Below are 11,372 nucleotides of genomic sequence, written 5' to 3' on the forward strand. Positions count from 1 at the left end.
TTTGTAACTCTCCAAACGCCACGCGTTATCGCATATTCCGTTGTCTAGACTAGACTGTTATACGCATTCACCCCTCCCCACGCCTCGCTCACAATACGACGGTACACTATTCCTATAAAAATTTATTTTTAGTTATCGTACCCGTACACGCGTGCTTGTCATCAATATTATATATATGTAAACAAATTTTTATTTTGACTGACCAATAACGCCCGCGTCTAATGCGCCTTACGTATATATATATATATTCCTACCGCCGTTTATACCTCGGGTATAACGTTAGTCCGACCCGCCCGGCCATAAAACACAGCTATACTTAGTGCATGATACTTTTACGTAGTTAAGTCGCATTATTTGTATAAATATATATATTCTAATTACTATTAAAATTAATATATTAACACGATTTATTCTAATTAAGAGATATAAAGTATTCATTCCGATTACGAGGGATGATTTCCGTATCGTCATTTTTCGTCACTACCTCCACGTTCCGGGAGTGAGTAATTTACGCGCCTGCTGCTTTCCTTGGATGTGGTAGCCGTTTCTCAGACTCCCTCCCCAGAATCGAACCCTGATTTCCCGTTACCCGTAACAACCATGATATTGATAGTAACTACTATCATAACATGAAACTAAAAAGTAAAAAATAAATATAGTTTAAAAAACTAAAAAAACACGCTTTTAAAGTACATCGAACTAAAAAGTTAAAAATAATTTTTAAAATAATTATGAACAAAAAATACTAGTATTATTGTGATAAAAGCGTCGGGCGCTCAATATACGAAAAATATGGCACAAAGCACCCACGCTTTTATCACAATAATACTAGTATTTTTTGTTCATAATTATTTTAAAAATTATTTTTAACTTTTTAGTTCGATGTACTTTAAAAGCGTGTTTTTTTAGTTTTTTAAACTATATTTATTTTTTACTTTTTAGTTTCATGTTATGATAGTAGTTACTATCAATATCATGGTTGTTACGGGTAACGGGAAATCAGGGTTCGATTCTGGGGAGGGAGTCTGAGAAACGGCTACCACATCCAAGGAAAGCAGCAGGCGCGTAAATTACTCACTCCCGGAACGTGGAGGTAGTGACGAAAAATGACGATACGGAAATCATCCCTCGTAATCGGAATGAATACTTTATATCTCTTAATTAGAATAAATCGTGTTAATATATTAATTTTAATAGTAATTAGAATATATATATTTATACAAATAATGCGACTTAACTACGTAAAAGTATCATGCACTAAGTATAGCTGTGTTTTATGGCCGGGCGGGTCGGACTAACGTTATACCCGAGGTATAAACGGCGGTAGGAATATATATATATATACGTAAGGCGCATTAGACGCGGGCGTTATTGGTCAGTCAAAATAAAAATTTGTTTACATATATATAATATTGATGACAAGCACGCGTGTACGGGTACGATAACTAAAAATAAATTTTTATAGGAATAGTGTACCGTCGTATTGTGAGCGAGGCGTGGGGAGGGGTGAATGCGTATAACAGTCTAGTCTAGACAACGGAATATGCGATAACGCGTGGCGTTTGGAGAGTTACAAACTTACAAACAACAAACAACAAACAACAACAAACATACACGTGAAACTAATAAAAGCGTGTTAAAATAGTAATTTTGAATGAAATTTTGAATTTTCCTTATAAATTTACTGTTAATAGTAATTATATTAGTTCCTGCCTTCATATCAATTAAAAAATATAATTTTTATGCCTCATAAAATTTTCTATTTAACGATATAAAACTTACAAGTGGAGCTAAAATAGTGTTTAGAAGTACAACACTTTTAAATTATAAATTTTCATAAAAATAAACCTTAAACTTTAGGCTTAAAGGATTAAAAAAATATGTAAAAAATGAAATTTAGCACGGATTATTTTTAAAAATTAATTATAACTTGATAATAGAAAATCACTATCATAAGAAACACTTCGATTTAAATCTCTAGATAGTGTTTAATTTTAAGAAATTAGTGTATTATTCCAAAAGCAAAATTAATTCCTATTTTTTGTTGAATTTCGGCAACCATTTGCACAAAGGAGATAAAATGCTGGTACAAATTTTTTATTTTTGAAAATTCTAGTACATAACATTAATTTAACATATATTTAAAGAATGCAGTATTTTTGGAACATTTTCAAAAGTTAAGTTGATAAGTTGACTTTTTAAAAAAGTTTCTATTTTGAATCCTTCCTTGTGGGTACATAAAGGGTCAGAATTTCAAAAAAATGATATCAAATATAAGGAAATACCTAGTTTCTATTTAAAAAAAAATTATTTTGATTTGTTTATTTTTGCAAACAATATGGTATTTTTAAGGAAAAAATGTCGATAATTACTGATTTTTTAAATTGTAATTTTTTTGGAGATTTCCCCCATTTATGGTAAGCGAAGGAAATTTTTTCAATTTTTAATTGTAATGTCTTCATCTAAGTAGGATTTGTGATCTTTTAACGTATTGTAGAAAGAAATTGGTCTGGTGAGATCTGAGAAAAAGTGGTAATGGACACAAAAAAAACACATAGTAAATTTAATACCTTCTCAGCTTTGTATCGAAGCTAAAATTATTGCAGTTTAAAATTTGAAATATATAACCTTATTTAAATATAGTTGGAAATAGCTCACAAGGTAATAAAATTGAACCAAATTCAAAACTCAAATTAACTATTATTTAAAACATGTATATCATATAACATTTTATTGACATACATAAGACTTACATCAATATTTATTATTAAAATAAGTTGTATTAAACCAAGTTGCATTATGTGTTAACTAATTTAATTAGTATTTAATAATTTACATATCATATTTATTTTTCTTATTCAAAACAAAAACTGTTATCACATTTTAATTACAATAAAAAAGAATTCATGCAATATTAAAGAAAAATTTTGATACAAATAATAATTTTGACTAATGTCATTTAATAATTATTAATTTATCATTTTTTTAAAGCTTGATATTCTAATTAATAATGCTGGACGCTCTCAAAGGGCTAAATGGGAAGATATAGAACTTAGTGTTGATCGTGAAGCATTTGATCTTAATGTTTTTGCTGCTATTAATTTATCAAGAATTGCTGTAAGATATTTTAATCAAATTGGTAGTGGTCAACTTGTTGCAACTTCTAGTGTTGCTGGAATTGTACCTCCTCCATTTTCTGCTACTTATAATGCTACCAAACATGCATTACATGTAAATAAGTTACATTTGATTCAATAAGACTTAAAAATGTAAATAAAACACGATAGCCGTAATCCTTTATTTACATTTTTCCCTAGGGAAAAATTATCTGAAGACAGTTAATTACCAAGCTAATTTAATTCAAAACTGATTATAGAATTTATATATAATTAACTAATGGATTATTTTTTAGGGATATTTTGGAGCTTTACAACGAGAAAAGGTTCACAGTAATATTTATGTTACACTTTTATGTCCAGGACCTGTTTTTTCAAATTTTCTTAAAGAAAGTTTTACAGCTCATCCCGGAGAAGTATTTGACATACACAAATATTTAAGTTGTTAATTATTGATTACAACTAGTAGATGTATTTATCTAGAGTTAAATTTAATGATTTTTTTTTAATTTTATCTATGTTAAAAATTTTAACTTTTTGGATTTATTTACCAATTTAATATTATTTGGAAAAATATTAATTATTATTTAAGTGCCCTTGGGGTAGTATTTTATATAAAAAAACATTTTTAAGTACTACTAGTTGTAGTCAATGAATTTACACTAATTATATGTAACAAGCAAAAAGGAAATTTTTTTGTGATTTGATTTTTGTATAATAATTATCATAGGAATAATTTCAAAATTTTCTTAAGAGGTGCTTAAAATATTTATATTAAACAGAAAAATATACAATTAATAGTTATTAAAAATAAAATAAATTTATATATAATTTAATAATAAAATGGAATGTATCATCATAAATAAATTACTATATGCGTGTTACACAGTATAAACTATTGTTACTTGAAAAATTTTTTTTTCTTAGGAATATCTATAAACATAATTTAAAATTAACATACACAACCATATTTTAGAAATTTGGGTTGTCTCATTCACCAACTGATAATAGAATGAGTGCTGAACGGTGTGCACGTTTATCTTGTATAGCTATTGCCAACAAATTAAAAGAATCTTGGATAGGGAAATTTCCAATCATACCTTTACTTTACTTGAGTGTTTATTACCCAATACTTTCAAACAAGTAAGTTGAAATAAAAAGTATCTAATGAAGAATAATAAAGATAAATATTAAAAATTCCCAGCACAGGGGGTCGCGGCACAGTGGTGATGTGGCATAGTTGGGTCAAGTATAATGATATCTGACAATAATTTAAATCACTATCATAAAAGCCGTTTTGATGCAAATCTGTAGATAGTGTTTAATTTTAAAAAATTGATGAATTATTCCAAAAGCTACATTATCTCATATTTCCTTATTTATATCCTGAATTTAAAAAGAATTTTTTCGCAAAACTCTATTTTATATTTTGAACTTTATAATGCTATAACTTTTTGAAAAATGTATGAATCAATATAATTTTTTTTTTTATAGATGCATGATGTCTACTTATCATTTGGTATATTTTTTTTATAAATCTGACCCTTTACCTGCCCACAGGGGGGGATTTAAAATGACAACTTTTTCACAAAAAATTTACTTTTTCAACTTAAATTTTGAAACTGTTCCGGAAAGTCTGACACTTTTATATATATCTTAAATTGAAGCTAATGTAATGTTCTTTATTATGCAAAAAAAAATTTCAGAGTTTATTTAATCTTCATGGTGAAAATACTATTTTTGTATGAAAATTCTTGATTTTATATTTTACATTTTTAACTTTATTATGCTATAAATGTTTGAAATATGTATGGATTAATACAATTTTTTCATGCAAAGTAGTATTTTTATACATCTATCATTCGACATACTTTTTTTTTAAATCGGACCATTTCCCTTTATATATTTATTCATATATTACACTTATAGATCATAAAACTTAATCAGAATATAAATAAGGAAACACACCATGGTAAAACTAATACCTTCTCAGTTTTGCATCGAAGCTAAAAGACTGGGTACCTAACTTTTACCTGAAAGCCAGGTACTCAGAAAATCTCTTAAGTTAATCAGTAATTATTTAAGTCCTTAAATAATTACTTTTATTATAACATTTGAAGTAGAGGTCGCCATTACACGTGTAATGAACTACACGGGTACCCGTGTTTTTATCTATGACGGGGTTAAAGTCCGTGTAGTAAAAATATCCGTGTAACCCGGGCATTTAAATACCCATGACCTTAAATAGTCATATATTTAATATAAACGCATATATAGTATCACGCAAGCCCCTACAAACTACCTTCTGAACGAACCACTTCGCCGATTACTAAGGTATGCCAATAGTGATCCTAATTTTATGTTGTAATTATGTATAATAATATTTTGTTTTTTTCTATTTATATTTTGATTGTTTTTTGTTATTGTATATATATACCACGTTATTTCATATGTTATAAATTGATATTTTGTATTTTTGTTTAGTGATTTTATGTAATACGTATTAAATGTAGTTAATGTAAAACCAACATATATGTATTTAAAAAAGGGTTTATCCCGTAAATTAATAATAAATAATAATAATAAATAATAATATATATATATATATACCATGAATGCATGGGTATTAAGTTACGCGGGTATTATACACGGATATTAAATACACGGGCTTTAATATATGTTTTGGCCGTGTACCCGGGCTCCGTGTAATACCCGTTCACAATCGCAACCCCTAATTTGAAGATATGTACACGGTGATCAGTTTAACAGAAACCACTTGATTAATAGAAAAACAAATACAACTTAGGAAAAAAATTGTTGATTTCATTTGGTTGCTTATAATTATTGATTTATCAGCTAATAATTACTTTTTAGAATCATCCCTTATAACTTATAGGCTGTCATCTTTATTTTTTCAAATAACAACATACATAATAAACTAGCTTATAAGATAGAAAATTATCAAATTGAGAAATTGACTGACCAAAAACAAATTTTGGACCAGTATTTTAGAAGTTATTAACAATTTAAAGTAATGACTGGAGGTGAGGCAGGGTGCTATTATTTTTATCACTAGTCACTTCCAGACTATATTCTTTGTCACGCTTAGGTATAAAAATAAGAATAATTTCAAAAGTATTGGTCCAAAAGTTGACTTAACTACATTATTATCTATTTTATGAGCTAATTAAATATGTATGTAGCCGTTAAAAAAAATAAAACTGACAGCTTTGTAAGTTATAAGGAATGATTCTAAAAAGTAATTAGTAGCTGATAAATCAAGAAATATATGCAAAATTAAAAAAAAATTGTTTGAATATTGTATTTATTTTAAGAGTAATTGAGTGGTAATAAATGAATGATAGATGAACTGTTCATCCTTTATACTAAAAGTTAAAATAATATTAATTTAATTTCTTTTTGCAGGTTGTATGAGCTTTATGGTTATAAAATAATACAAAAAATACGAGACAACCAACCTGCAGTTTAATATTATAATATTGGAAAAAACATCAAGAAAACATATTTATTATTTAAATTTTTTATTATAAATTATCGAACAAAAGTATTCTTTATATAAAAAAATTAGACCTGATTTATATTAGTATTCAATACTTTTTTTCTAATTGATTTAGCTTTGAGTATTACATTTTTAAATAAGTTGCAATATAATTGTACTGCACTAGGTGTGTCATCATTTCCTGGCACTGGGTATGTAACTATGTTTGGATTTGCATCTGTATCTACAATTGCAATAGTAGGAATTAACATTTTTGCAGCATCAGTAAGAACATTGTGCTGTCCACTATTTTCTTTAGAAGTACTGCTTAAAGTATTTAATACTATACAAAGATCTGGCAAACGTGTTTCTGCTTTAAATATTCTTGATGAATTAGTAAACATACCACTTCGCCAATACCTTGTGTGCGCAAACTCGCCACATTCCTTAGCACAATTTTCTACTGTCAAACAATTTAATGGTGACTGACACAAAAATAAGATAACTCCTCCTCTGAAATATATATATAATATAATAAATTTCATGATCTAAAAAAATATTAAAAACTTTCTGTATTTATTTGTAATTAAACTTTAAGTTAATTTAGAATTTTTTTTTTTTAATAACAAGATTAGTTTGACAGAAGTCCCATTGTAATTAAATTTGGTTTATTCTATATACATGTGAAAGATAAATAGTGTATTTTCATTGCCTACTGCTAATTTTGGGATGATTTTTCTTGCTAAAAAATTTAAGTCGTCATTCATATAAATGAGTCATTTAAATAGAAAATAACTGATTGATATGTTCAACTAAGAAATAATTTAAAAAAATAAAATATACCGGTAAGTAATGTGAGCAGCCACATTTAAAGCTTTTTGTAATAAATATTTAGTCTGATTTAAATCTATAATAAGGTGTCCAAGTCTATTTCCATATACATATTGTTTCATTCGGTTATCTAATGTTCCTATAGTATGACCATATTGCACACCAGCTTCAAAAAGATGTTTGATTTTTACCATATTGTTTATACCAAAAGCATCAGGATCTGATAGTTTTATTTTCAATTCTAAATCGAAATTACAAGTAAATAATTATATTTAAACATTTACAACTAAGCAGGATATACATTTACAGAATAATAAGTATAGGCATACCTACTATGATGTATTAGTCTCTTGGACCATATACACACTATGATTACATATGGCTTCTATAATATTTATGCATATTAATAAAAATATTTAAATGGTACCCCTTATAAGATTGCCATAACTATTGTATAAATATTCTAAATTATGTGATTTTAATATTTTGTTTTGCTACATTTTTCTATCAAAATAGTTGGGTTTGAAAGAATGACTCAACATACCATGATTAGAAGACTGAAATTCTTTAATTTGTGGTTTTGATTCAGTTAAAAAAGCTGTTGAGTACACTCTACTATTAATTGTTAATAATAGCTTCTTTTGAAAGAACTGTTCTGAAAAATGACAGAATAAATATAAAAGCATTATATTAAAATATTATTAAATAATATAACTTAATAAAAAGCTTGATTATCATAATAGATAATGAGTGGATGTACCAAAGGACAAGTCTAAATGTATACCACAATATGAAAAATTATTACAGTTTAGGCTAATCATAAAGTAAAACAAAAATAGTTTGTTAATTAGAAATTATTGTATAAGTATTGAACATTTGAATTCTTTACTAATTTAATAGTCAATGAGGAAAAAATTAAAACCGTTTTAAAGGGGAGACAATAGGTCATTGCACTTTTATATGTTAAACTAAAACCTGACGCTTGTGAAAAAAATATTTATTTTTGACTATGGTCCGCAAATCTTAAGGACTTGAGTAAAATACAAATAATAAAACTTTGAATATATTTCAAATAATTATTGTTTCAAGTTCAACATTTAAACCAATTTTTAAGTTTTAAATTTTAAATATACTCTAACAATGTGATACATCATAAATTTATAAATAAAATAACCATTTAATTAGATTTTCAAATTAGTAAGAATTATTTTTTATAAGTAAATATTTCGCAAATATAAAATATAATATCTTACTTAGATAAAAAGTTGCCATTTCAAAAAGTTGAATTGAACTATAAATATTCAGTATATAATTTATTTTCAAATACGGATACTTTGACAATTATAATATTCTTATTTTACAATAAGTACGTTATTACATTTTTTTTTTCAAATTGTAATTTTAATTATTTAAAACTCATCATAAGTTATTATACTTCTTTAAGTCTATAACATTAATTTTTCCTTTAATGAGTTAATATTTAACTTTAAAATAATATTATTTTGTTGTGTATGATAAAAATATAAAATATGATAAGAAATTAGGGTTTTATTTTTATAAACTAAACGTTTAGTGATTAACCTCAGATGAGATAGTAGTATACAAAGTGATTGATTTAATATGGATCATTAAATTTATCCTAAAATAATAATTTTAAACGTAATTTTATGTAAACGGTAAGTTATTGGTTATTCTCCAAAATATAAAAATAACCTACAACAAAAATTATCTAACTTTTTAGTTATATTCATAAAAAATTTAGATGCGAATTGGCTTAGTTAAAATTTTGCCTGTTATAAAATAAAAATTAAATGATCCACCTAAACCCATATTAATACAACTAATTTTATTGAATTTGAGAATCGTCTATTAAATAAGGTTTATATGTTTTATTTTTAAAGTGAACTTCTTTAGAAGCGTTACCATGAAAAATAAACTGTACAAACCCAATCGGAAGTATTACGAAAGTTAGCTTTGATTGGGTTAAACCAAACAACCAATCGATTGCTATCCAGATATCATTAATCTTTTGGGAAAAAATTGAGTGACCCCTATTTTTCTATGAGTTTTGGACTCGTATAAATTTTATTTTATAACACATATTCAATTCAGATTTATTTTAATAATAATACATTATTATTCAAATAAATATGTATCAAGATTATTCTTTTAAATTATCACTTAAATAATGATATTGAATAAAAATTTTAATGTGACAATTTATATTAATTCAATCATATCAAAGAACCTGAAAAAAAAATTATTTTTGGTAAGAACTATAATTTTTTTTTTATATGTATCAATGAGTACGTGTATAAATTAAGATTATATTAGATAATAATTGTTTTTTTGTAAAATATTTTTCACTACAAAAATATTGATAGGAACAGTATTTGATAAGAATGAAAAAATTATACTGTACTTCCGAGGAATGAGATTAAAAAATTGATTATTTTAAAATTGTGCATCTATTAATAAATATCTACTTTTTTTTCGTCGCCTTAATTCCTACTACTTGGGGTCAGCCACCCTTATCCTAATCTTCCACTTGACACGATCTCCCACATCCTCTAAGCTCACATCAGCTGTCCTCATATCGCATTCAATAACATCTCTCCATCTCTGTTTTGGTCTTCCTCTACCTCTTCTTCATTCAACATTCATTTCTACAACTGTTCTTACGGCTTCCGATTATTCTCTTCTTATAACATGACCAAACCATCTAAGTCTATTTTCTCTCATCTTATCCACGATTGACGCTACACCTATACTCCTTCTTATATACTCATTTCTTATCCTATCTTCTCTAGTGACTCCATTCATCCATCTAAGCATTTTCATCTCCGCTACACTAATTCTCTGCTCTACTTTCTTGTCAACCGCCCAACAATCTGAACCATACATCATAGATGGTCTCACTACCACACACATCGATAGTCCTTAGGAAAAACTGTCCAAGTCAAAGTATCTAAATATATAAAATTTTAATATGGCACGCCTATAGATGTTAAAAAATGTTGTCGTTTAAAACGAATTGAACAAAACTTATTTGAATTGAGACTTTCATTTGAATTTTACTTTGTATTTATAACTATCTTAAATATTGTACACCTTTATTATTTCCTCTTCTTAGGTGATGTAATATGTAATAATGTGCTGCATGATTGTACGTTTTACAATTAAATACTATTTATATATTTACTATTAAATTTATAGTAGTAATTTATTTTATCAACAAATTTCCAAACATTAACTTATGGAAAATGAAAAGATAATGATAATAATACTCAACTTATTCGACAATTATTTTAAGTAATTAATGTTCAGAATGTTATTTTTTTTTATGAAATTTTATTAGCTTTCTATTAATTATAACAAAAGTGTACTAAGTTTCTTAAAACATTTAAATTATTTTATTCGTTTGTGTATTTTTATTATAGCTTTGTTATTGCTACTATCATTAATGCATAAAATCTAATATATTGCATAGAAAACTAAGTTTAAAGCGATTTGAAAATAAATTGAATAGCGCCGAATTTCTGTTCGGTTAAATTAAAAATTTTTAATAATGACTATAAATTATAGTCATTATAAAAAATGTTTAATTTAATTTATTTATAATAGGTAATACTGATACATCGAATGATGTTACAGATATATCAATCACAAATATCGATATTTTTTCATATCGTTGTCATCCCCATATATAAATGTAATATGGAATATTTATACAATTTCTCATCTAAGTTATAAACCATGGTTATATAGTCTATTTACCACATATCTCATACTGTGGTTTAACATTTTATACTGAAATGTTGTTATTGGTTGATGGGCGGAATCATCCAAATAATCAAATTAGGAATTTTCCATTATAATTTACATAATTACTTTTTTTAGTACATGTTTAATGTTATATATTAGGT

At 26.1% G+C, this 11,372-nt stretch overlaps 2 protein-coding genes across 4 annotated transcripts in view; one reads left to right on the forward strand and one right to left on the reverse strand.

The window, feature by feature from the left end:
• The window catches only part of LOC126896606 (dehydrogenase/reductase SDR family member 7), a 15,942-nt gene extending 9,219 nt beyond the window's left edge, over positions 1–6,723 (forward strand). For 2 of the 3 annotated variants that reach the window (XM_050669545.1, XM_050669546.1), the window contains 4 exons: positions 2,992–3,231; positions 3,413–3,532; positions 4,093–4,259; positions 6,543–6,723. In XM_050669545.1, the coding sequence (XP_050525502.1) occupies positions 2,992–3,231; positions 3,413–3,532; positions 4,093–4,259; positions 6,543–6,606 (591 nt within the window). In that variant the 3' untranslated portion in view covers positions 6,607–6,723. Of the gene's footprint in view, positions 1–2,991; positions 3,232–3,412; positions 3,533–4,043; positions 4,260–6,542 lie in introns of those variants that run through there. The other variant, XM_050669547.1, reaches the window with a different exon arrangement.
• On the reverse strand, positions 6,642–8,885 carry LOC126896611 (28S ribosomal protein S2, mitochondrial). The gene is made up of 4 exons (XM_050669552.1): positions 8,700–8,885; positions 7,991–8,101; positions 7,459–7,687; positions 6,642–7,128 (listed from the first exon to the last, which is right to left on the reverse strand). The coding sequence occupies exons 1-4, from the start codon at positions 8,716–8,718 to the stop codon at positions 6,702–6,704; spliced, it is 786 nt and encodes a 261-aa protein (XP_050525509.1). The 5' UTR covers positions 8,719–8,885; the 3' UTR covers positions 6,642–6,701.
• Between the last annotated feature and the right edge of the window lie 2,487 nt (positions 8,886–11,372).

The sequence above is a fragment of the Daktulosphaira vitifoliae genome, unplaced genomic scaffold (assembly GCF_025091365.1).
Source record: "Daktulosphaira vitifoliae isolate Bord-2020 unplaced genomic scaffold, ASM2509136v1 Scaffold_1, whole genome shotgun sequence".
Taxonomy (NCBI): domain Eukaryota; kingdom Metazoa; phylum Arthropoda; class Insecta; order Hemiptera; family Phylloxeridae; genus Daktulosphaira; species Daktulosphaira vitifoliae.